Source organism: Vollenhovia emeryi, unplaced genomic scaffold (genome assembly GCF_000949405.1).
Source record: "Vollenhovia emeryi isolate VEMERY1.0 unplaced genomic scaffold, V.emery_V1.0 DF939292.1, whole genome shotgun sequence".
In the NCBI taxonomy this organism is placed as follows: Eukaryota; Metazoa; Arthropoda; class Insecta; order Hymenoptera; family Formicidae; genus Vollenhovia; species Vollenhovia emeryi.
This window is the reverse complement of record NW_011967074.1, coordinates 170,229-196,760: the sequence shown is the minus strand read 5'-3', so window position 1 is coordinate 196,760 and position 26,532 is coordinate 170,229. Positions and strand designations below refer to the sequence as shown.

General features: G+C 39.2%; 2 protein-coding genes across 3 annotated transcripts in view; one reads left to right on the top strand and one right to left on the bottom strand.

Moving 5' to 3' along the window:
* Positions 1-26,532, bottom strand: part of LOC105559061 (putative inorganic phosphate cotransporter) — a 47,033-nt gene that overhangs the window by 10,074 nt on the left and 10,427 nt on the right. The window contains exon 1 of one of the 2 annotated variants that reach the window (XM_012007082.1): positions 13,978-14,512. The exons of the other annotated variant lie outside the window; for it this stretch is intronic. Coding sequence (XP_011862472.1) covers positions 13,978-14,077 — 100 coding nt within the window. The 5' untranslated portion in view covers positions 14,078-14,512. Of the gene's footprint in view, positions 1-13,977; positions 14,513-26,532 lie in introns of those variants that run through there. 2 annotated transcript variants of the gene reach the window in all.
* The window catches only part of LOC105559062 (probable glutamate receptor), a 50,075-nt gene continuing 24,288 nt past the window's right edge, over positions 746-26,532 (top strand). Inside the window, exon 1 of the mRNA XM_012007085.1 lies at positions 746-912. The gene's annotated coding sequence lies outside the window, so the exon portion shown is untranslated. The remainder of the gene's footprint in view (positions 913-26,532) is intronic.

Sequence of the window (26,532 nt, the reverse complement as noted above, 5' to 3'; positions counted from 1 at the left end):
GTAAAGTATAACTTAAAAAACCACGTGCGAATGTTTGCGTTTCTTACGAATCGCTTATGTTAAAATCACGGATTTGGAAACCGTGATACGAAAAGTATACCCTAGAAACACGTAACAGCAATAAAAATATCATTCCGGAGAAAAAATATTGAAACCACTTCATTTCTAATAAAAGTTTGAACAACTGTCTATTTTCAAGTTTTGGGTTTCTTTTTACAAATTTCAGTTTCAGTACTAAATATCTTCTTAATTTTAAACTAGAGCACGAGAAATTATATAAAGATTTCATCATTTGTTGGATAACTCCAAAATTAGATCTGAATTGCAATGTCTACAGAAACTCGATATACGCAGAGATTATTACGTAAAAATTATCTTTTTACTTCCCGTTGTTTTTCCGTGACACCCTTTATTTACAAGGAAATAATCTCATGCATTGTGCGTGACAGCGATGTAATTGACGGTTCGATATCGCTGCCGCTTAAACTTGCGTAAGTTCCACTTCAAGATGTCGAGAGGATCATTGGGTAAGAATTCAGCTGCGACAGTAATCGATGGTTAATATTTGCGTGGGCGCGGGGGGGCCAAACAATTTTCCACGCTCGGACATAGGACGTGCCGAAATTCCCGAATGCCGAATCATTGATAAAGTAACCGTCGAGACGAGAGTAAAGCGCACTCGCTGATAAGTGAGAATGAAGGCCAAGACGCGGAGGGTTTATTGGCCTGGATCCAGCCGCGACTTATCCGCGACTGCACCGCCGAATGCACTCTCGTGCGTTTCACAAGCGCACTTTTAAGTGCCTCGCAATACGCAGCACAACAGTGTTCGAATTATTTCGAAAACGACAGGCAGGAAGAGGAGGATCCTCCCAATTGCGAACGAATAAGAGCGGGGCGATGAATCATCAGGTCCACAATATCGGAATAATCTTTTGAATTATTTGTGCACGAGTTAGTCCATTTCGCGAGATTTTTCTCACTTCTCTCATTTCCTACAATTTCTAAATTAATTATTAAGCTTTTTGTACATATTTATATAAAGTAACTATTTATAAAGTACATATTTATATAAAGTAACTAATAAATTTTATATCGCACATATTTATGTACCATTAATAGAGGTGTGACACTTTGATGTTATTTTTTGGCATCTTTTGCATCTTTGTTTTTCCGGCTTTTGCATTATTTTGATAATGTTTTTAATAATGCCGTGGTCAGAGGTCGGCAGGGCTTCAATAAGACGACTTAGGCCCGGTTTCACCAACGTCGCTTAACTTTAAACTTAGTTTAATTCGTTCTTTGTCTCTTTCCAACTGTTACTTCAGAAAGAGGCAAAGAACGAATTAAGCTAAGCTTAAAGCTAAACAACCGTTGGTCAAACCGGGCCTTGATGTTTTGATAGAACAATTTACGACATTTATTAAGGCTGAACGTATGTTAAAAAACATAACATATTAAAATAGCATGGAACAAATTACTGAAATTACATATCATTTTCAGGCTACAAAAGCAGTAACATGTTTAAAAAAGCAAACAAAAACTAGGCTTAGGCATAAATCTCTTTGGTTTAGGATACAACATTGACGTTAGAAATGTGTACTAAGGAAAATTGCGATTTTTTACGTTATTTGAACGCTATTTTGCCTGTTGAGGATCATTTTGCGTTATTTTGCGTTTTGAGGGTCATTTTACGTTATTTTGCGTTTTATAAACGTGTTAAAATGACGTCGGGGACTCCAAAATGTAAATAAATGACCGAGAGGAAAACTGCTGACCAAAATCTTGTACACCAATGCCCACTAATGCCCAGTGAGCATTACTTTATCTTATTACCTTATTTTATCTTATTTATCTTGCTTTATCTTGTTTTATCTAATTTTATCTTTATAATGCAGCAAGGCCTAATGCTAAAAAATGTCTAGTAACGCCTAGTAATGCCGCAAATCTGTACACCACAATGCCCTCAGCGGTTTCCCCCTCGAAAGTGACATTAAAAACGTTCCCGAGGCAGTTTGCGATATTTTGCGTATAAAGATAACATTAAACTGTCACACCTCTAACCATTAATAGAATCAGCACGATTATTATCTACATTCCAGCCGCTCCTTTCTTGAAAAGAAAATTTCTAAACAAGACGAAAAGGGGGTCAAAATCATATAATTAATCGCACATAACTGATGTCTTTCAATTTTTGCCCGCATCGCCGCTCGCCGAGGGATAAACCGCTGAGGGCATTGTGGTGTGCAGATTTACGGCATTACTGGGCATTACTAGGCATTACTGGACATCTTTTAGGCATTAGATAGGCATTGGCGTACATACATGATTTTGGTCAGCGGTTTACCCCTCGCGCATCCGTTCTGCGCGGCGATAAAAAAATTTACAATTCATGACTTTATAATGAGAATAAGAATGTATAATTTTATTATACGGCTAGTCGCGATGCGAGAGGATTTAAAGACGCATCGACGAGCCGTGGAGTGAAGTGCCGGATACTTTTAATGGCATTGTGATAAAAGACCGCGTAATAAACGGAACCACGAAAATGGACGGGTCGTACATTATTCGATATTATTAGCCCTGCGGTCTATTTCTGCGCGCGGCCCAACTCCGATATGCCATTTTCGCAGTTAGGGCGCGAGTTTCCTCTTAAAGATTCCGCGACGCGCTGCACTTCGCCCCGCGCTGGTACGCATCTCGTGCGCGCAGCGGAAAACGCGCGCAGAGCGGCCACCTCGGGCCGCAGAGCGAATGCAAAACGGCTACTCGGACACGGCATTTACGGGCGGCATTCGTCGCTACGTTCATCTAAACAATCTGCCGAAGGCATCCGAATCGTGTTTCAGCAAACTCGACGATATTCGACGCGTCATTCAGATTAATTTTCCGTCCTCAGCGCATTCAAAATGCGCTGACCGCGTCGGCATACAAAAGGAAAGGTGATCGTAACGCTGGAAAAAAAAATTACTATCGATTGTTTAAGAACACCATTGATACATTAGCGTCGCATTGGGTTACCACGCGAGAATCTCATCGTCGCGCGTGAGAAAAGCCGTGGAAAAGAAATGCTAACGGCGACATCGATCGTATAGAGAGTGTTCTTCGTATTACACTATCTTCATATTACATTAATATATTTTTCCTATTTTCACAGCAATTTGCACACAATTTATGCAACAGGCGACCAATTAGTTTCCATCAAAATTCCCCGTGTAATATACACCTGTGACAATCTTTATTTAATGTACTATCAACGGTGGGCTTCTATAAATATTTGTAGAAACGTGTATATTTCCACGAACAAGATAATCTATACGCGTCTGATCACTTCGCAGATTAGATACATTCAATTACTCCTTTTTCCATTTAAAAAAAAACATTATTCGTCGAGCAGATTGGTCTTTTCATTAAACGTATATTCTGCAAATTGTCCAAGTGACCGCGAATTAAAGGCTCGCATTGTTTATCAATTCTCAATCATAGCGACGAAGCCTCTTGAATATCCTCCATTAACTCGTGGCGAACGCCGGGTCATTCGAGACCTGACAATAAAGGTTCTTGTAAAGACAGGACAATCGTGTTTTCCCGCAATGCCTACTTTAAGGCTATATTACATTTGTCGTACGACAAATTTTTTGAGCGTGTCGATTGGCTGCAAAATAGCACAATTCTCGAGCACCCAGAAATTTTCTATTCAGCAGCCAATCAACACGCTTGAAGAATTTGTCGTACGACAAATGTAATATTAGCCTAACGGGTCACGCTTGATCCGAGTCCGTCGTGCATGCGATTGTGGGAAGCATCTGCTCTGCGAGGGTTAATATTTGAGCTCATTTGCGAAAATAATTTCACGACAAATTGTTTCTACACTGGTTGGTGGCGCCGGTTAAGAGGAGACGGTCCTGGGGACGACTGACATTGATCAATCAATCGTCGCGTATGAGCAGAGTTGTGCGATGAATTTCGAGATTACTATGGATCGTTCACGCGCTGTTTATGTGTTTTCATGAGTCTATCTCATGTAGACAATGTAACAAATGTAAATTATTATAAATTGAATATCGATTGATTTCTTTAAACTGTATTTTTGCAAACTGTCCTACAAAGCTAAATTAGTGGTTTTAAATTAGATTAGATGTGTATCGCAGTTAATGTATTTATCAACTGTACGATGCCCCAAAATATCACGTAACGCTAATATAGAAACATTGTTATTTATGTCGAGCTGTTAATGACAAAAGCAATGGTGGAAAGTCCCCTATTATGAGTTAAGATCCTAATATAGGATAGCGGGGTTTCTGTTAAATAAGGCGTTTGATTCCACCATGGATTTATTGCCCTCGGGGCGAAATCTGTTTAGTGGAAAATTCATTGTTAGATCGTTCGTTCGAAAAAAAAACATTGTGATTGAATTTGGGCGTTAAAAACCTGCTATCTCATATTAGAAACCTATCTCGTAATAGAGGACTTTCCTCTATTAATTATATGATCAAGATCTTGAAAGCCATTGTTAATTTTCCGTAGCGTCTGAAAAATTGTGCCCAGCCTGAACGACAGTAACGGAAAATAAAGCTGCAAACAAAACACAAGATTTCCGACATCCCCGACGAACTATGAATGCCCGACGATCCATAGATTATTCATTGTTGCCGCAACATATTTAACATAATTTACACCGCGTACACGTACGATTATTGTGCTTCACGCGTAAACGGCCAATTCTGCGTGCAAGTGTGTCAAGTCTGCACGCATGTGTTCGGTCATTTCCAACACGGCCGTCATCGGGTACCTACGGCGTCGCCCGTCGTCATTAGCAGCCGTCGAGCACGTGGTCGGGCCCGGTGGAAATAACTCGCGACGCAGTGGGTATCGCGGTGTGCGTTCAAGCACTGTGTCTTCATTGTGTTGCGAAAGACAGAGAAACACAACGCCGAAAGAACGAGCGGGCGAGTCGAGACGGAAGGGAGGTGTCAGACTGGAGTGGCGAGCCGCGGGAATTGGCAAGGGGGCGGGGGGAATCGGTCGTGTCTCGTGCACGTGAACACGAGTCTTACGATTGCTCGTGACGTGAATGCGATCGTGTACGCTGGCGCGCGTTGCGCGCGCGTAGTCCGCTGGTGCAAACCGACGGGAAAATGTCTACGTTTCCGATGAGAAGACGAAGCTGGCGAAATAATCGAAATCGCCAAGAAAGTGGCACAATCGATGAATCATTATAGAGTAAAATAGCAAATATTCAATTTGGAAAAAAAAACGATGATTATCAGTTTAAATAATTGTGTATTTTAGAAACTATATATTCGTTTCATGCTGTTTATGTAATTAATTTTTATACATGATTCGCGTGACAAGGTTTCGATCGAACGTATTTCAATGTGATGGCATATTTAATTAAAACTTTTACCGTACTATAGTCAGCAGCACTATGTACGTTAAATACCGAAAGGAACGCGAGCAAGATATATGTATCTCTGGAGAAAGAGAGAGAGAGAGAGAGAGAGAGGGGGGGGGGCAGTAACACAGACAAACGTGACGCGCGTCTTGCACGTCACGCATATCAGCGCGATGATTACGCGAGCTTTTAAAATACGGAGATGGTATCTCGCAAAGAGGCTTTCAAAGAGCATCATTGAATTAAGTACCTCTCTGTACATTATATATCATGAGAAAAATGTCCGATTAAATATAATCGGATAATTCAATTACATAATAACAAACATATATCCGATATATCCGATTAAATTGCATATCCGATGGAAAATGCGATCGGTTTTTCAATCAAGTTTCATCGGTAACCGCGTTTCATCGGGTGTATCCGTAATTTAATCGGAAAAACTGACCATCGGAAACGCTGTTTAATTGGTTTATCCAATGAACAGTGTTTTCTCAGTGCAATGTTGTATATTAATATTATACTAAATTAACGCTAAAGATTATCGTTCGTTAAATGTGACGAATGCTAAAGAACTGCCGAGAGAGTTTAATGGAGGCAAACCATCCTTAGCAATTTCCATTAGCATTGTTGATATATTTATAGTAACTTTTCCATTATATACGAAAGGTTTAATTTTTAACGGTTAAGTAATGACCGCTCCAATACATTTCAACCTAGTGATCCAAGATAAAACGACTTCTAAATGAATCCGTCTCATACTGAAGCGCTATTATTATTGACGATAAATATAGCAAATCCATTAGGCGGAAATCAAAACAATTTTTTTATACCGCGTAAGCATTAGCGCCGTACAATCGACGACGAGATTTGCCGCAGTTCGTCTAAGGAAAGAACAAAATCTTTCCGATAAAGACCTATTTCTCTTTATGTACTCGAGCAGTACGTATCCATAACTTGCTTATGAAAAAGTAAAAGAATAGCATCCCATGTCGGCGGAAATATATTTTGATAATAAAACAAATATTGAGGAAAGTCCCCCATTATGAGATGGCAGGTTTTCAACAACCAAATTCAATCACAAATCTTCCTCCGCAACGATTACACAACCATGTGACAATGATATTTTCCACTAAACAGAGATTTCACCCCAAAGACAATAAATTCGTCAACAGATGATTAATTTAGTAGAAAACCCACTATCTCACAATAGGGGACTTTCCTTTAATATAGCTGTAGAGAAAGTTCCCTATTATGAGATAGGCTTCTAATGTGAGACAGCAGGTTTCAAACGTCCAAATTCAATCACAAATCTTTTCTCGCGACGATTACACGATCTAACAATGAATTTTCTACTAAACAGATTTCAAGAGTAATAAATACACGGTGGAACCAATAGACGGTGCTTGTTAATTTAGCAGAACCCCCCGCTATCTCATACTAGGAACTTGTCTCATAATAGGGGACTTTTCTCTACACAAAAATAGAAATAAAAGAATGTATAATGTATAATCATATCTTTTGGGAAGCTTTTGGGAAACTCTCTTAATATAGAAACTTATTTGCGAATAGGTAAAATATTGCGATTATCGATCTTTCGTGCAGAAATTCGTCTGAGAAGATTAAACCTCGATCTGGTCAAAATATCGCCTGTTTTAAACTTCCGTTATCATCAGCAATGATTTACGGCCACGTATCGCTCCTTCGCCGCATTTGCGGAGATAAGTAAATTCGATAGGCAACAAGTTATCATAATCTCGAGCGCGGATGATACGTATATTAATTTGGATTAACATCGCATATGGGATAGTCCAGAACAGCCAGCGATTCTCCGCATCTAACTTTAGGTAATCTTCCCGTGGCGAAAAAAATCTTTGTTTGAACATTTCGTCCGAAAATATTAATGTTTCAAATTCCCCTGGTTTTAGAATTAATTCTAGAAGCGAAGTCTGTGTCTACGAAAAATGGGATTTTTCTCTTATTCTCTCGCATCTTTGAAATCTCTTATCTCGGCAAAACCGAGGGGAAAACCACTGAGGGCATTGTGGTGTACAGATTTACGGTATTACTGGGCATTACTAGGCATTACTAGGTATTTTTGGGCATTAGTTTGGGCATTAGGCCCTGCTGGGATATTATAAAGATAAAATAAGATAAAATAAGATAAAAATAAGATAAAATAAGATAAAATAAGATAAAACAAGATAAAATAAGATAAAATAAGATAAAACAAGATAAAATAAGATAAAATAAGATAAAACAAGATAAAATAAGATAAAATAAGATAATAAGATTAAGTAATGCCCATTGGGCATTAGTGGGCATTGATGTACCATAAGTACAAGATTTTGGTCAGCGGTTTCCCCCTCGGGCAAAACCCCCAAGATCATTGGCTACTTTCACTACTTTCCCGTTAGAAGAGAGCAAATTGAAAAACCGATGGGAAAGCCCGCGGATAAAGAGCGACGAGTCCCCGCGAGAACTTTGAAACGTCCCACCGTTCATGCCGAATGTGCAGCATGCTGTACACTATTTTCGCTAAATGCACGAGTCATTCGGCGACCTTGGGGCGGTATCGCGAGAAAAACGCACTTTGTTCCCGAACGCACGTTCCCTCGTGCACGCCGCGCGTCCGCCGAAAAATCCCCGCGGCGATTTCCCCGTAATCGCGACGAGCGGCTCGGGCAAACACGGACGTGTAACACGAGCGATGCGTTCCCGCGGAAAGAATGCACGTCTCGTATCTGCACTCTTATCCAGATCGCGGCCGTTTTCGCGATGCGTCATCGCCGAGGCGACGCGCGCCCGCGCGTTTTCCGTTAGTTTGCGTGTGGCAAAGCGACGCTCTTTAAACTAATCTTCCTGCGATAGTGCGAGTTATTTCCGTACGGAGTAACGTTTTCGCAATTTCACCAGCTATTTCACCGTTGATCACCACGTTTGCGTTAGTAATTATTGCATTTCTATTTATAATTATTTTACACGTATAGTTCGTTGGCGGAAGCCTTACAGCCAAACCTCTCGCCGTGTTCCATGGCTTCCGTTGCTAATAAAGTTGTGTCATCTTTTGAATTGCATGCCGTAGTATTGTACACTGGGTACACCGATGCCTTCCCATACAGACACAGGTAGAACACATTTTCCACGTATGTGTGTGCAGGGGCTCGATTCTTCAAGTCATTCGAAGGAGAAACGTGTGCGAAAATTCTGCTCTTACAGAAAACCTGCAAGTTGATTGACTGCTCGCACGGCTTTTAACCAATCGACTTGCAACTTTTCTGCCAGAGCAGGATCTTCGTATACGTTTCTCCTTCGAATGAATTCAAGAATTGAGCCCCTGAATGTAAAAATGTGGCGATATGTGCACAAATTCATATGGAAAGGCAACGGCGATTCCTAGTGTACGTTTCGTACAGATTATAAATTTAGGTATACTCTGCGTCTTCACCAAGTTCACCTCGTACAGTACCGGCCAAAAATTATATCACAGATATTTTGTCAAACAAGCGAGAGCGCCATTAAAATTTACTAAAATCATTGTCGTCAGCGAATTCGCATATTCAAATCGATAAAGGATTTCTAATCATTTTAAATGCTACATTTAGCATTCAATACAGTAAGCATGTATTGTAATTTTTTGAGCATAACTATAGTTTTAAGGTGCACGAATAAAAATTTCGAGAATCATGGTGTACTTTGTCCAAATTTCATTATCCTTCAGGTACAAGATGCGCCCGTTGTCGGGTGTCTACTGTAAAATTTTGAGCACATTCGATGCACTTTGACGAACGTTATGCTCGGGAACCCAAAGGCGACATACTTTTGGCCGGTACTGTATATTTCTGCGAGTTATTTTCAGAATAGAGCCAACGTACAATTCTTTCGACATATATTGTATTGTTGTAAACGAGGAGGAAACCGCTGACCAAAATCTACACTAATGCCCACTAATGCCTAGCGGGCGTTACTTTATTATCTTAAGATAATATTATCTTATTTATTTAATCTTTATAATGCCCCAGCAAGGCCTAATGCCCAAACTAATGCCCAAAAAATAGCTAGTAATCCATAGAGTCCCTGTAGTAAGAGTCTGGCAAGGGTTGACGCAAAATGGCGTCTGGTCTGTTCGTTATCGCTGCATTACTGCACTAGTGCAGTTAGTTAATTGCACTAGTGCAGTAATGCAGCGATAACGAACAAACCAAAGGTAACTAAATAATAATAATAATAATAATAATAATAATAATAATCCCGCGTTCAGAGTACGATTCGAGACACCTTATTGGTTCCGCCATTTTGCGTCAAACCAATCAAACGGAGAATATTTCTTGCCAGACTCTTACTACAGGGACTCTAGTAATCCCTAGTGATGCCCAGTAATGGCGCAAATCTCTACACCACAATGCCCCCAGCTGGGTTTTCCCCACGGCTGTAAAACTGCTTCATTATCGATTAGTCTAAGGTAAAGGAAAAGTCAACTGCTTTTCTACGATTCGTCACGGGCATTGTACACATTCGCAGGAATTTCCACTGGGCACGCAACCCCGAAAACAAATCGGGTTTCCTATTCTGGCGAAAGAAAATACAAAGAGTCGTTTTTGTCGGAGAAGTGGACGAGGACTTGTATCCAGTTACGGCATTGTTCTGTGTAAAATGGCTTATTTTCCTTAAAGGGTTAATCCCTTTCAGTCAAGCTGGGAAGGACAAAAGTGAATACGGATCCCTTGAGACGCGAAACGAATTGCAGGACAATGAGCGACCGTTAAGGCCCAGTCACGTACGTGTGAGATATTTTGCTTATGTCTCGGAGAGGACGGAAGTAAAGAAAATGTCTATATAATAGTCCTTTGTCATTTTACCGAATTGAATTCAATAATCCGGATGCGATAAATTACCGGAAAAAAATTCATGGGATCGTCACAAATTCCTACACGGAAAAAAATGACGTTGCACCAGCAAGATCAGTGAAATAAAATCGCTGAGACAAACCTCAGTATTAATAAACATCCAACATCAGATTGTCTTAATAATCTGGATATTTAGTTCAATGCTTAAAATTCAAGTCCATAGTAGATACAATTGAGCGAATTATTTATGTTTGTGGCAGCCCGTGACGTCAACGTTTAATTCAAGCAACTACATTTTGTTTAATTCAACAGCAGTTTTTTCCGTGTAAAACTTTCCTTTTTATGAACTGACCAGCTGTTTGTACGAATTTAAAGACGAAGTAGTTGATCTTTATTCGTAAGAAACAGTTTGGATCGCAGAGGGTCCGCGTTCATGTAAAAAAAAAACTGCGATATAATCCCGAAATTTGACTGTAACAAACACGCGCAAAGATCGCGGGACTTTCAACTGCGTCACGGGCGATGCGACACTGAAGTTAGATACAAATTGAAAAAACACGCGCTTTGAATTTAAATAGCGAGGCGGTTACTTAAATATTTACAGTTTCGCTCCGACGCGTGCGATAAAATTCGCGAAATAAGCAGGTAACGAGAAGTAAGATGAGAGCTTTTTCAGACTCGCGGAAATCGACAAGCAGCTGATCGTCATGCGTTTACAATTGCGTAAACATTACGAGGAACCGAGCGGTCTCCGTGAAACAGTATCGTCGCGAGACGCGCGGGCGCCCTGAGCCGGCGCGATTTGGCGTCCTTGCAAAATGAAAAGACGCAACGCCGTACGTGAAACGTTCTCGGAAAGACACTTTCCGATTTAGAATGAAATAAGTCGAGAGGCTCGCGAGGTATTAAACTTGTAAAACGAACACGGTTTAACGGGCTAAATTAACGCATACGAGTTAAACACCAAGTCGATATAATTAAAATACATCGATTTAAAAGATAATTTCAGGCAGGATTTCCTTTTCAAGATATACCTTTGATTGCACGCGTTCCAGCATGCCGAGAAGCGCTTTATTAAACACGAAATTAAATCTACCTTTACAGATAAGCAACGAGAGTTACAAAGAGCAAAATCACAAAGTGGAAATATCCACTTTTTAGGGCGGAGCAAATCCCGATTAACTTGATAATCGGAAATAGCACTAGCGTATTATCTTGCCGAGACAAAAGGAATCCTCTCGTAATTCCTATCTTTAGATTCGTGCTTTTAACCAGTGATTTTTTTTCACTTATTTTTCACGTCTGTCCAACGCCGTAAATTCGTATATTTGTTATATTGTGTTTCAGTGATAGGATTAATTTGCAATTCGTTTTTAATGCTTCACTGAAGGAGACTCGTGGCAGTACAGTTGGTTTTTATGCGTCAACACGATAAACTTTTACTTCTTTCAAAATTTACCTTGAAAATCATGTAATCGTGAGACAACGTGGCATTTTGAAGAACTTTATAAGCTTTGTGAAATTTTACCATACATTTTACCAATAAAATGTATACAAAGTATAATTATACTAGTAAAATGGGTGGTAAAATTTCAAAAATTCTCATAAAATTTCTCAAAATGCCACGTTGGCCCACGATTACATGATTTTCAAGATAAATTGTAAGAAAAAATCTCGGAGAAAATTTTATCCGTGTAAATTTCTTAGTGTCTTCGTAATCTTTAGCCCTTGGTGTTTCGTCACGTTTGTCTATACACGTAGAACTGTTCTGTTCTCCGACGCAAACAGAAAAAGATTAGATTCGAGACAATCGAATTTTATAGTCAGAGATTGAGCAGAGATGAAGCAACTATGCCAGATAAAACACAAATAGACCAATTAATTCTCTGTCATTTCACAGAAGATTAGATTAGGAACAATGAATCATAGCCAGAAATGTTGCTTTAAATAACTCTGCCGACATGACTAGAATAAATAATCTTTTAATCATTATTTAAGACCGAAGAAAAATGAAAATAAAACGAGAGGAAGTGGAATTCGAGAGAGAGGTGTGTGTGTGTGTGTGTGTGTGTGTGTGTGTGCGTGTTAAAATGTCAAAATGTAAAAAATGTAAGAAAATGTAAGATAGGTAGAATAAGTTAGATTAAGTTAGAATAAGTAAGAATAAGTTTAGGCATAAGTAAGGTTGTAAGAGATTGTAACCCTAACAACAAAGCTAATTCTAATCTATGATCATTATGCATAATAAATGAATACGCAGAAAGTGTTTCGCGACAGTAATGCTCAAAAGTTTCTTCCAGGCAGGAACCAGCACGCAATTATTACAATGATATATCTCGATGCAATATTCTTCGAAAGAATGCACTCACGATTGATACATAATATAAAATAGATTCGAAAGATTGTAGTTTGAGACGCTGTTGCCACGTCTCTTACACTACACTCGTGTCTACTGCATAATTCTTCCCATTTTTCAGTTTTAACTGTTTATATTGTCGAAACGGAACGGTCAATAATTTTGATTTTTGTTCCAGTTATTCATTCCATTTTACTTTATAACATATCTGTTTCTCATACGAATCTCACTCACTGTGCTTAAAAAAATGTACCATTTGCATTTGCAAACGCAAATATTAATATTTTAACGCATAATAATATGTGTAAATAATATTTCACGTGTAACAATATTACAACGAATTATATTGTTACGTTGATAATATTTTTAACGTGTTTCACACGTAATACTTTGTGTAACATAGCAAACTTTAACATTTTTGGCCCAGGACCATGGAGGTCCAGGGTTCAAACCCTAGTCGAGGTGATATTTTTTCGCAATAAACTTAGAATAGAATATTTAGACACTACCATCCTGTCACGGCTCTGAGTCCTTTAAATTCTTTGAAATTTGTGTTTAACATGTTTTTTTTAAGAACTTTGAGACGGTCAATTTTAATTTAATTAGTCTTATTCTGCACGTAATAATGTAAAGAATAAACTGTAGAAATTGAAAACTACTCTCACATAAATGATTTTACGAAATAAAACTGTCTTAACGTATGGAAGAAAAGAGTGGACGACAAATTGTGTCCAATACAATTCGAAATGTTGCTATCGATTGAATAAATCGTCGATCGAGTAATCGAAGTTTGTTACATGTCGAAGGGAGTTCCGATGCAGTACGATCGTGTTCGAACGACACGGGAAATCCAGAAAGAGAGAGAGAGAGAGAGAGAGAGGGGGGGGGGAGAGAGAGAGCAGGGACGCGCGCGTCTCGCACAGCCGAACACGTGGTCTGCCGCTGTCGGGACGAACGCCGCGCGTACGTACCTCTCGTCTCGGATTACGGCGGATTTCGCGAGAATCGCGAACGCACTCGCTCGCGACGACGACGCCGATCTCGCGCGCGCCGAAATCGCTCGTCCGTTTCGAACCTATCCTGTCGTTCGGCGCGACACTCGCCCCGGGGGCACGACGGACGTTTCACGGGTGGGTGGGGGGGGGGGGTAGGGAATCCGCGAATCTCTCCCCCGTACCCTCGGCTCGAATTCGTGGGCGCGCCTGTCGCGTCGGCTATTTTTACGCGGATTGATGTCAACGGCGAAGCCCGCGTCCGAAAGAGCCGACTCGCACGGCGACGGGAATGCCGGGGGGGCGGGGAGGGGGGGGGAGGGGGGGAGGAGCTCCCTCGCTCCGTTTCGATAATCCCGGCGCGTCGCGACCGCGTGGCGCACGTACCTCTTTTCCTTTTTCTTTCCCGCTCGTCCTCCTCGAGGCCGGTCTGGTCCCACACGAGCACGTGGCCATTCCGCCCTCTGTTCTCGCTGCTGTGGCTCATCGCGCGCTCGTGGCACGTGGTGCGCGCGAACGGGGAACGCGAAAACGGGAAACCGCGGCTTCGCGACGCTCCTCGGATGGCGACGGCGACGTCGATGACGGGCTTGTTTGGCGCGATAACGCCGACTGTGTCCCTTGGCGTGCGCGCGCGGTCCGCTGCCGCTCCTCTGGGCGCCTCTCGTTCCGTTCGGACGCCGAAATGCGCCGGGCAGCGAAACGCGCCTGCGTTCTCTTCTCACGCCGGTCTGACGATGACGTCGGAGAGGACGGTGCACACGGAGCAACTCTGACGAGCAATCTTCGCCGGCGCGACACACCGTGATGGACACGCCGAAGGCAGAGAGAGAGAGAGAGCGCGCGCGCGCGAGCGAGGTTAAGTTCGTCCTCGCGTGAGCACGACGTACACTGGTCTGGTTATACCCGACACTTGTGTAATCGACCGGCTGTTCTCGACTTCTTGTAATTCTCGCTGCTCCGATAACGCCGGGTCGACGGGCGTTCGACCGAGTGGGCGAAACGGGCCCCCGATTGGCGTACGAGCCAGCCGCGTCGGCCGCTCGGCCAATCGGGGCGCAGCGCGGCAAAAGTTGCGCCGGGCAGCGCGAAAATTGAATGCGTTATGGGCGTGGGAATGGTTAATGTGGTGGGGCCTGCGACAAACAAGTGGGAGTAGTCTCTAATCCCTTTTCCCTTTTTAAGCCTCCGGAGGAAATGAGCCTTGCGTTACAATGGCTTTTGCGAAACTTTCGCTGCCTCCTTCGAAGCGAAAAAAACCTTTTAAGAAAAAACTCGGGATGGACTCGGACGGACACATTTGTTCAGAAAAGATAAATTCTTCCACCAAGTTGTAAAAGAGGAAAGAAAATATGCGCGTAGGAAGATTAGGTATTGTATATACAGGGTGTCGGATTCGATTTGGACCATTCCAAAGATTATAGTAGATTGGGTCAAACTGAGAAGAAAAGTTATATACCATTTTACAAAATCCGTAATTATTATCGCGTAATTAAGAAAAACGTCTGAGCCAATAAGTGCACGGAGGAGCGGAAGGCCGGACTCGGCAGACATGCAAAATGGTGTATCTGTTGACATGTCTCAAGATCCGATAGCGAGAGCTATCCGCGCGTCACTCGCCGTTCGCTGCTTCCCGCTCCCCGCTCCATGCCGTCCTCATCGATCGATGCGTGACTCCACCTCTCTCGATCGGATCCTGAGACATGTTAAAAAATACACCATTTTGCATGTCTGCCGAGTCCGGCCTTCCGCTCCTCCGTCCACTTATTGGCTCAGACGTTTTTCTTAGTTACGCGATAATAATTACGGATTTTGTAAAATGGTATATAACTTTTCTTCTCAGTTTGACCCAATCTACTATAATCTTTGGAATGGTCCAAATCGAATCCGACACCCTGTAGAAAGATTGTAGAAATAGCATTTTGAAGAATAACATTTTATCCTGAGATGCTGCTTGGAATTTGAGATCTCTCGTAATTTACAGCGACTCGGTTTATTCTTTACAAGTGCAAAAGAAAAAAATGTATTATTCTTAATCTGCCTTCTATTCTTTACCCTCGCTCTCTCTCTCTCTATCTACACTTTCACATTTACATTCTCTAAAAACCGTTTTGTGGAATGTTAGTTGAAATTGGAAGAAATTTAAGCGGCACCTTATTCTTTTTAATTTTTAATGGAAAGGTTCAAACCCTGGCTGGTAATATTTCTTATGATAAATTTAAGAGGATCCTTTAGCCATCTTTTTTACCGACACAGTCAAATGTAGTTTTTGCGCTTGTAATTCGTTTTATTAGCTCTTATGCACAAAATAATAGCAGGATAAGTTGCGGACCGCATAGCGGAACACTTTCATACTTAAAACACTCAGTTCAGAAGTCTAATAAAAAAGATATTGGTATTTGAAAGTTTCAATTCGTAGTTCTAACTAAATTTGAAATTGGCTTTATAAAATTGCAAAAGTTCTTCCACACGATTAAAGTACGCATAAAGACAAAACCAGGGACGGTCGACTATATACAGGGTGTTATGTAATACCCGCATCAACGCTTATTGTGGGATAGAGTGGACTAGACTAAGTCGAAAACGTCTCAACCAATTCGACCACCGAGGCATATCTTTATATTTATGGTATGTGCCTTTTTTTTTTAAAGTGAAGGGATGTCCAGGTTTAAACCCTGGGTGAGGTAATATTTTTCGCAATTTTTCTGTATTATTAAAATTGCCAGATACGGTCAATAAAAATCACTGATGTTGTTTTTTATTTATGTATACGAGACCAAGAAAAGACGCTCCTAAAATAAAAATATATTATTTATAAGATATTGTATATATATAATATGTTATATATGTATATATATTTTTAGATAGCAAACTAAACAGTAAATTAACTTGACAGGAATTTATATTTTTTCTTTTTTTATCGACGTTTTCCATAGAAGAATATATCGTGAAAGATCTAAAATAGTCAAGATCCACGAAATATAAAGTGAAAATACAAAGGTGAACTAAGATAACAAAATTCTGCTATTACACCGAACCTTTTTCTATTGAGATTGCATCTCGTTAAAAATGCAACTAATTATATGCCATTGTTGTAGAATCCTTCAATCTCATACGTAACAACTCTGATTACATCAGATAGCGTAAGAAGGAAAAAACTGAGTCACTGCAAAGATAATATCATTGCGTCTCGTACGCTCAATTGGAGAATCTCGGATCCCGCTTCGTCAGTATCACTCATCTTCAAGCGGGTCAAAATAAATTACGTACTTACGCGAACGAAAAAGCGGGAGAGTCTTATTGAATGACGCAAATCGTTAATCATGCTCCTAAAGCGATCGAGTAATCAGAATAAGTATCGTATTATGTCATTTATAATCTAGTTCATAATATGTAATTATTTTAATTATTTTTATAAATATTATAAACTCTCATTTTTACTTTTACCCCGTACAATTTTTATTCTTTACACATTTCAAATGTATTCTTCAGAAACCGGTCAGTATGGCAAAAGTTGCAACAGAGTTTCACGTTATTTTCGCAGGGTAACATATTGTTCCTAAAATAATGGAAGATACGGCTTGTACCGTTCCGTCCAATGCGCATCTGTCCCCGTATCTAACAGGAAAATCTAGCTAATCCAAGCTAATGTTAATAACCGTTTTATCTCGTTTGCAATTTTAATTTCTGTTGGAGCTCGCGTCAGGCGGGAAAACGCGGATTAGATAAGCAATCGGATCAATGTTGGGCGTGAAAAGATCAGTTCGTTCAAGCGGCGAATTTTCGCGTGTTAATGCAACAATCGACTATTTAGAACTCAACGTGTGACTATCGCAATATACGGAGACAAATAAACGTGCTCGCAGGCTTCGATGTTAGAAATGCAATCGATCATGGCCGTGTCAAAATTGCGAAAAAGGATTGTTGATAATTCGACGATGTTTCATTCGCATTACACAGAGAGCTTTATTTGATTAATGGGACACAAGTCGTAAAGTCCTTTGTCAGTTGTTCCTATCAGAGGCTGCGTTCAGATTCACCACCGGGTGGATGATCATTGGGTGACTGAGTGAGTGGGCGGATCCAACGGAAAAGCTCCTCAGTGGCTTAGGGAATCTGTACGCACTCGACGCACTCTATCTCTCTCTTATTACCGGTATAATACTGATTCGACGTGGCCGTGTCGGCTCTGCGTCATTTCCCAACCTGTTCCACCCGGCTTCTTGAGCCGGATGGTTTTTCCACCCTCGCGGGTAGATAGAGCAACAATGTGAACGACTCACCTAGTATCCGGTAGGTGCACTGAAAAAAATTTCTGGTTGAATATGGCCGAACCAGATAATTCCTGTAGGATTTACCAGAATTTCTGTAGGATTACAGGAATTCTGGTAAATCCTACAGGAATTCTGGTAAATCCTACAGGAATTATCTGGTTCGGCCATATTCAACCAGACATTTTTTTCAGTGTGTGCCCTAAAAGAAATCTGAATGCTCTTTGCAAAGAGCTGAAAAGCACTGAAAAGAAAAATTTCGTTACCATAGCTAATCATGGTTTGCTTGAAATATTTTGCTGCCATAACTATAAATTTCTAAACCACAGCAAACGGTTTGCTATCGCATCTAATACAATAGGCACAGTAGCAAAATATTTAGCTATCACAACTAAATATTAGCTGTCCATATTTTACAATTGAAATTTAGTTGCCACAAGCAGTTTTTAGCTACGGCAACTACATTTTTCTTTCCGTGTGGGTGCACCCGGGTGTAGAATCTGAACGCAACTCTAAGGAATGCCACCTACTGAGATGTACGTTTGAGTAACCTAAAGCTTTTTCAAAGTTTTCTCAAAGAGAAAACTTTTCTAATCTTGTTATTTTTTCGAAGTTCGAAGTAAACCCTTGGAAATACATTCTTTAATAGAGGAACTTTTAAATAATGCAAACATTAACATAATGACAATAAGTTAAGCTTTTTAGTTGACTGGTTATTAAAATTATTTAACTAAAGAGTATGTAGTTACATTACACTCCGATTTTGCGGACGCGTTTCAGCACACGGTGCTTTCATCAGCGTTTATTACTAAATATACGTTTCGAATATACATTGAATTAATTAGTTACATGAATGGTTGTTAAAAATGATATAATAATATTATATAAACTTTTAATAAATAATTAACAATAATTCTCAGATATAATCCGCATTTAAAATATAGTAAGTCCAAATCTAAAAGAATCGTGGTCAAACTTCGTCCTTATAAGTCAACTAAAAAGCTTGTCAACCTTGGCCTTAACTTATTGTCATTAATTTGAATAGAACACAAGCGCTATACCTTTATATGCAAAAATTAACATTTTTAACCAGTCGTTTTTATTAAAACACAAATAAAGTTAAGTAACAAATGAATAAAATTCCTATAGCTCAAATATGATAAACACAAATGTGAAGCAATAAAGGACTAAGAGCCGTGACAGGGTGTCAGTGTCGAAATATTTTATTCTAAATTTATTGCGACAAAATATCACCTCAGCCAGGGTTTGAACCTGGACCTCCCTCTCGGCTAGGCGGGCGTCTCAACCAATTCGACCACGGCTGACGTGATATCTTTTCGCAATAAATTTAGAATAAAATATTTATACACTAATACCCTGTTACAGCTCTTAGTCCTTTATTCCTTCACATTTGTAAAAATTAATCTAAATTCCTGAATAAATTTAGCAAATGAGTTTTTAATTAAAAAAAATTAAGTAAATGGATTTTGAATTTAGAAACTAAAATTTCCTATTATATTATAGTTTTATGCAATTCTTAATGCCTCGATCTTCAAGGCAGGGATAATGATCTTTGATCTTTTTTGTCACTAATCGCCGACTGTTTTGTCGAAGACCATTCTGTTTATAATTGCGATTTGAGAAAACCCGGCTATCGGACGATGCCGATTACGAGATCCTTGGTCACCTTCCGATGCGCGATTTCCAACGATTGACGACACAATGCCATTCTCGATATCGATAACTGCGGTTAATAATCCTCCGGCATATTTACGCTTATCTCGCAAAGAATCAACTTGTGAACATCAATATTAATATTAATATTAAGCCTACATTGATAACGACTGCACAAAACTTTCCGATAATATACCCGGGAACGAAGTTTTCATATACATATAATTATATACATATAAAATATGTCCATATAAATATGTACAGTTTCCTTTCTCTTGTATTGTAGGGAACTTCGAAACGTTGTAACTCCAGAAGCAAGCGTTTCCGACCCCACGTTCATGGGACATTTCTACTTGTTTAGGTCCCTGGAACTTATTCCAAAAGTTTGTACAGACCATTCAGGGACACCCTGTATGTGACTATACGTGGTCAATTTTTCCCGTTATCTCAAACTTTATTTTCTTATAAAAAAAGCAATGCAAAAATTATTCTTTTACTTTTTAATTTGCCTTTTTATTATTTCTCTCGTATGTACGCACAGAAATTTATATAAAAAGAAAGAAAACCTACATAGACATATTTTATACATAATTATATGTAAAATTTGTTACAGCTGTTGAAGATGCTTTTCACGAAAATGCCGCACTCTTTGATAAAACTCTCATTACAAGGAAATAATAATAAATGTGATTAAAGATATTTCTCGAAAGTATATTGCCGGGCCAATGGGTCAACGAAGCGTGCGGGAATTCCGACTTAGGATTACGAACGGGGTAACAAAGCGTCGGAGATAGGCACGTGGGATTTTCCATAGTGGAAACTGCGACGTAACGAGCAAATATTTGTCTGTCTCCTGGATTTCCGTCGTCTGTCGCCGGCGGTTCTTCGCAAAGACCCCTATCGCTGCGGGCGCGAGACGGAGCTGATTTGTAGCTTGCCGTTATGCGTGCGAATCGTCGTCGTCGTCATCCTCCTCTCTGCCTATAATTGATTTGATTGCCACATATGTAGCGTTCAAAGCCTTCGGTGCAGGAATGTGCGATTCGCGCAAATCAGAGGGGAAGGAAATCGCGGACTGTCGCCGGGCGCGTAACACGCCTCCTCTAATCAAGCGTTAAGTAATTGAAGTTTAAGGCGGGTCAAACGTTAATTAGCAATTATCTCGTCCATCACTCCCTGGCCTCTCTCTCATGCAACTATAAACAGAATGGTCTTCGGCAAAACGGTCGGCGATTAGTGTCAAAAAAGATCAAAGATCATCATCGCTGCCTTGAAGGTCGAGGCATCAAAAATTGCAGAAAACTATACTAAATTTCGATTTCTAAATTCATACAAAATCCATTTACTTCATTTCTTAATTCAAAAATTATTTACTAAATTTCTTCAGATTAGATTAATTTACTTTATTTTATTTGCGCTTTAATTCTTTACTCGCGTCTTTTAAGAGGAGAAATTTATTGTTTAAAATCTACACTTGCAATTTATAAGAACACAAACAGTGAAAATAAACTATTATTAGCGCAACTATTGCACGTGCTAGAGGCAATTCAATTCTTTGACTATCACCTTGATAGCCTCCCATTAATTTCTTAATTCAAAGCTAAGTTTAATCCGAAGTGATACTTCGACGAAATCGAAATCGAAACCAAAAGATACCTAAAGCAGTAAACGTAAGCTGCGCGGGACAATCCGTAAGGCCTGTTAAGCCCGTATCAGACAACGGATTGAGATTGAGATTAGATTGAAATTTGACCAATCACAGCAAAGTTTTCTAATCTCAAATTTAGTAACTTTTACTTTAATTGGTCAAATTTCAATCTAATCCCAATCTCAATCCGTAGTCTGATATGGGCTTTAGGTCTGTTACACAATACGACGCTGTCGGATGTCGGGGCGTAGCCGATGGCCCAATGAGAAAATTTATTTTTTGAAATCACAGTGACATACAGCGTATCGAATAACAGGCCGAAGTCGACGAAGTCGACCGCGATTTCACTGTGGCTTTCTGTATCCGCTTATTCGCGACTCGCATATGCGCATGTCGGACATGTGTTAATTAAAAATTCGAGTACATCGATGCCATGCAAGTGTTCTCGCACGTCAAAGCAACGTGGAGGAGTCGATGTAAGTAGAAAAATCCGGCGATACTAATAAGTAATTCATAATTGCTTTTATCGGGCAGCCGGGCTTATCGGGCCCCTCTCTCTCTCTGTAGCGTTGTCTCTTATCAAGCAAGCCGCGTATGCGCGCGAACCGCAATCGGCGAGAAACGTTTGCACTCCCAACTGCGGACCGAACCATCGCGCCGATCGCACGTCTTCAGCCATTCGAGAGACGCGGACTGCGACAATTATCAGGCATGTGCCTGTGCGAGCAAGCCGAAAAAAAATGTATCGAAGGAGAACACGGGAGTTTCTCTCTTTCAAATTTCTCGAACTCAAGTCAACAGTACGATACTATTTTTCCTACTGGAGCGCTTACGAGAGCCAATCAGGATTTAGCTATAAGCGACCTGATCTGAAACTCTGCATCCTTATTGGTTCTCGTAGGCAATTCAGTAAGAAAAATAGTATCGTGTGCCGTTGCCTTTAATTTATTCTCGCGGCGGCACCTCCCGCGGAGGCGAATTCCGCGAGGCATGATCGGTGCAACGCACCGATTGTGCAACCGATGACTTGTTTGGCGATCGTGACGCAGCACATTCTCTTGTGTTTGCGAATCGCATTTGTACGATTTTGTTGCACACACGTGCAGAGAATCGTGATTACAAGAGCGCAATGAGCGATTGCGTATCGAGCGTGACAAACGAGGCATGATGGAAATTATCATAAAAACTTACAAAGCTGATTAAGTACACAGTCCTGCGAAATCTTCGTCGGATATAATTCATAATTTTTATTTGCATGCCAATCGCGTATCTATAAATTGCAACGAATATGCAGAAAATAGCATATATTTTCCGTTTCATCTCTTTACAATAACGAAAGATCAAGATAATTCGAATGTGAAACCGTGTTTTTTTTTAGATATCTCGACGTTAATCTTTTATACTGTTAAATTAATGTTAAATTAAATCAAAATATTAATATTATCGCAGATATGCAAGGTAATATTCGATAGAGATTGCGATTAAGGTGATGCTGGAGTCTCTCTGTTTTACCGACATTTTTTATACATATGTATGTATAAGGATATCTTTTAATTGGCTTTACAGAATTGCAAATTCTTGTACACGATTAAAGTTCGCACTAAAATGAAAGTCAGCCTACTCGACTTTATATAAAAAACGAAAAACAACTAAATATTCCATTAATTTTTGGCATGTAGAGCTCTCACATGACGATAATATTTGCTTAATACAAAAGTTCTATAGTTTATATCTGCAAAATGAGACCGGAGTGACCTAGAGACAACATGCAAGAACAATATTGTGTAATTGGAACTAAGATTAAAAGTCTAGAAAAAAAGATAGGTTTAAATAAAAGTTTATTAATGCAAATACAGTTGTAGAATGATAAGTAGAGCAGTATTGCGTGTAGTAATAGATGCCGGATCGAATAGATGAATACACAAAATCCGGCATCTATTACTACACGCAATACTGCTCTACTTATCATTCTACAACTGTATTTGCATTAATAAACTTTTATTTAAACCTATCTTTTTTTCTAGACTTTTAATCTTAGTTCCAATTACACAATATTGTTCTTGCATGTTGTCTCTAGGTCACTCCGGTCTCATTTTGCAGATATAAGCTATAAAACTTTGGTATTAAGCAAATATTATCGTCATGTGACAGCTCTACATGCCAAAAATTAATGGAATATTTAGTGTTTTTCGTTTTTTATATAAAGTCGAGTAGGCTGACTTTCATTTTTGTGCGAACTTTAATCGTGTACAAGAATTTGCAATTCTGTAAAGCCAATTAAAAGATATCCTACAATAAACGACTTATTGTCAGTAGAACGTAGATAATACAGGCATCACGTATATCGATGACCAGATTTATGTCGATAAAGAAGACACGCGATATCTACTGCAGTTATCTATCTGTATTCTCATCTGCAGTTAATTATTTATTGTGAGATTTATCGGTCTCTTCTCTGTAATAATGCAGATACCTGTAATAAAAGTGTCTTTAAAGATAAATATAAAAATACAAATTTTGTAAATAGGTTCCTTTTAGACAAAAATTAAGTATACTAGATGGATATTTGGCGACTCCGAGGTTAACTAGTTTTTTAAACCATTTTTATGTTTTGAAAATGACGGTTATGGCGGTCCGGGGAAACAAAGATTTTGATGGAAAATGATGAAATCAATTATTTTTATTTAACGTAAAAATCTCTGTTCGCGAAGCGGCGCTTCTCGCGGAAGAATATACTGAAAATGTAGGAGTAGGATGTCGGCGATTTTCTGATTACTCGCTCTTACGCGAATGTAACACGCGGACGGTTAAACGCGGCCTTTACATTATTTAATACCCGGACGACGATTGCACCACACTCGGCCTTAAATGCCCCAAGTTTCGAAACGTCAACAGGAAACGCAAAAGCCCTCAAATCCATTATCCACTATGGTTAAGTGGAAAATAACGCCCGTCATGTCACGAGGAAGGCATCCACAAAGCGTAGCAGGAAGCTGAAGAGCGGAATGAAATCCCTTCTTCTTATGTTCAAAGTTTTGTTCTTGTTCCAAATGTGAGCCGACTATTTCTCCAAATTATTTCATATCGTGTCTTTATATTAACAAGAGTATATCATTACCTATCTCTGAACCCTTTGGAACACAAATACATTTTTCCTTTCACTCAATTTTTTATGAAACTTGGTACGCGGGGGACTTTCGGGTCGTTCATTGTGAATCCGAGGTCTATCATAATATATAGGTAAAATTTTTACTACAGTACGTTGTAAAAGCAAAAAGTTTGTAATTTTAAGCTGTATTGAGTTAACCGTTGCGAATTGTGAAATTTTGTCTTCAAATTCAGAATCTGCGAATTAAAAAACTTCTAGATATAAAGTCTTAAAGAAATTGGCGTTAAAGAAGTGTTATTTTTTTTATTTCGGGGTTCTCATATATTTTACTCATATGTTCCGCTTCAGGGTAAGAGTACGATTACCGATCTCTTAAGAAATCTTTCGATATATTCTGACAATTGTGTAAAGACTTTTTTTTATATTAAAAGTCAATGACACAAATAATTCCGTAAATATTAAAATGATTCTATCCTTCCCTTTCTTAAAACAAAGTACAGCGCACGAAGCATGCGTACAGGAGAACGCGACTCAAAAATAATTTTGCGAACGGTAGGCAAATGGAAAATCATAATTCGTTTGCATGATGCATCTTATCTATTTCATGTAGACAGTACATTAACTACACAAACGATTCGTGTCAAGGTGCGGCATCAATAATTCGTCATACTGTATCCGCGATCTTTACGCGAGGCCGCATATCCGAGGGCGCAGCTTGAGTTTCCAGAATTCGTCCTCGCATTGTGCCTTTTAAATACAAAGCAACTTAATTGGTAATGGAAGAGTCATATTTTATATGTACTTTACACAGTAAATTGTCAAAATAATTGGTGTACAGCCAATTATTTTGTAAGAATAAAAAAAACACCCAGTTATTTTTTCAAGTAGTTATAAACTTTTTTTTAAATAAAAGTTATTTTGTGCAAGATGAGATCTATGTTTGTAATAAGCAAATTAGACAAATTTGTTTTAATAGCACAAATGACAGCCCTTTAAGTAAGTACTAAAATCACATTTCATTGCACATTATCGAATATGATTATTTGCAATGAAATACTTTACGTAGCTGCTATAAAAAATATATATATATTCTTATGGGGACGCGAAGGGTGTGGTTATTTAATTATAATAGAATTTCAAAAATAAAGTCGGTGGTTGTAAAATCAACTATTGGATTTCAATTCGCAAAAATTAAAAATTTTTTAACAAAATAAATCTCTATTAAAACATGATAAATCTCTTTAGGTTGCCAGTAATAAATAACAATGGATCAGTTTAGTCGACCTTAACTGGCTCTTGTTTAATAAATTCAAAAAAAATAAAAATATAGTGTGCAACGTTTCGACCACGTGTCTCTATTAAATTTCCTTGTCTCACATACTCTTTTGAGAAACGCTAAAACTTTTGTTCGCAGAAATTTCACTTTACTTCGCACGAAGATGCCATACTTTCTTTCGTAGTATATTTTAAGAAACGTATCCTAAACTGACTTGCGACCGCAAAAGAAGACAGACCGCAACGTTCATAAGCGTAATTAGATGCACCGAGAACTTCGAAATAGTATAGAGTTCCGACAGGCGCTTTCTACTTTCATTTTCCGCGGCTCCGATGGTGCTAAAAATGCGATTTGCGCGGTTCGAATCTCGGTATTTTTAGCGATTAAATTACATGGTTAAAAAACCCGACGTATTTTACGCATTCCGCTGATTAACGTTAACATGTTTCCTTTTACGTAAGCACGATTTATCGGTGTGATATTGGTAAAGTTTTACCAATATTATTACTGTCCCATTCAATTGACAACAATGTTGATCAGGTAGTACCTTTCACTGATTAAAGTAAAGAGATATTTTAAGCGAGAAGCACGTGATTCCAATTCATTGATATTGTACAGATTGAAATAGTTGTGTGTATCAGACTCGTTAATGTGGCGAATATTTTTTTCAAGCGTAGAAATTTCAGTTCACGCAAACGATGATATTTACTACAAATTAATTATTAAGTTTACAGATAAAAAAATTACAAATAAAATGATAGAGATAAAACGATAAATCGCGTTAAGTTAAGTTCGCTTCTTTTCCTCGTAATGACATACCTGTGAAATAATTCAATGATGTGAAACTTTTCGAATAAAAATCTCGAGAAATTACTTGTGGCGTTAATCATTTGTCCGATTGTATCGTATATACAGGGTGTTATGTAATACCCGCATCAACGCTTATTGTGGGATAGAGTGGACT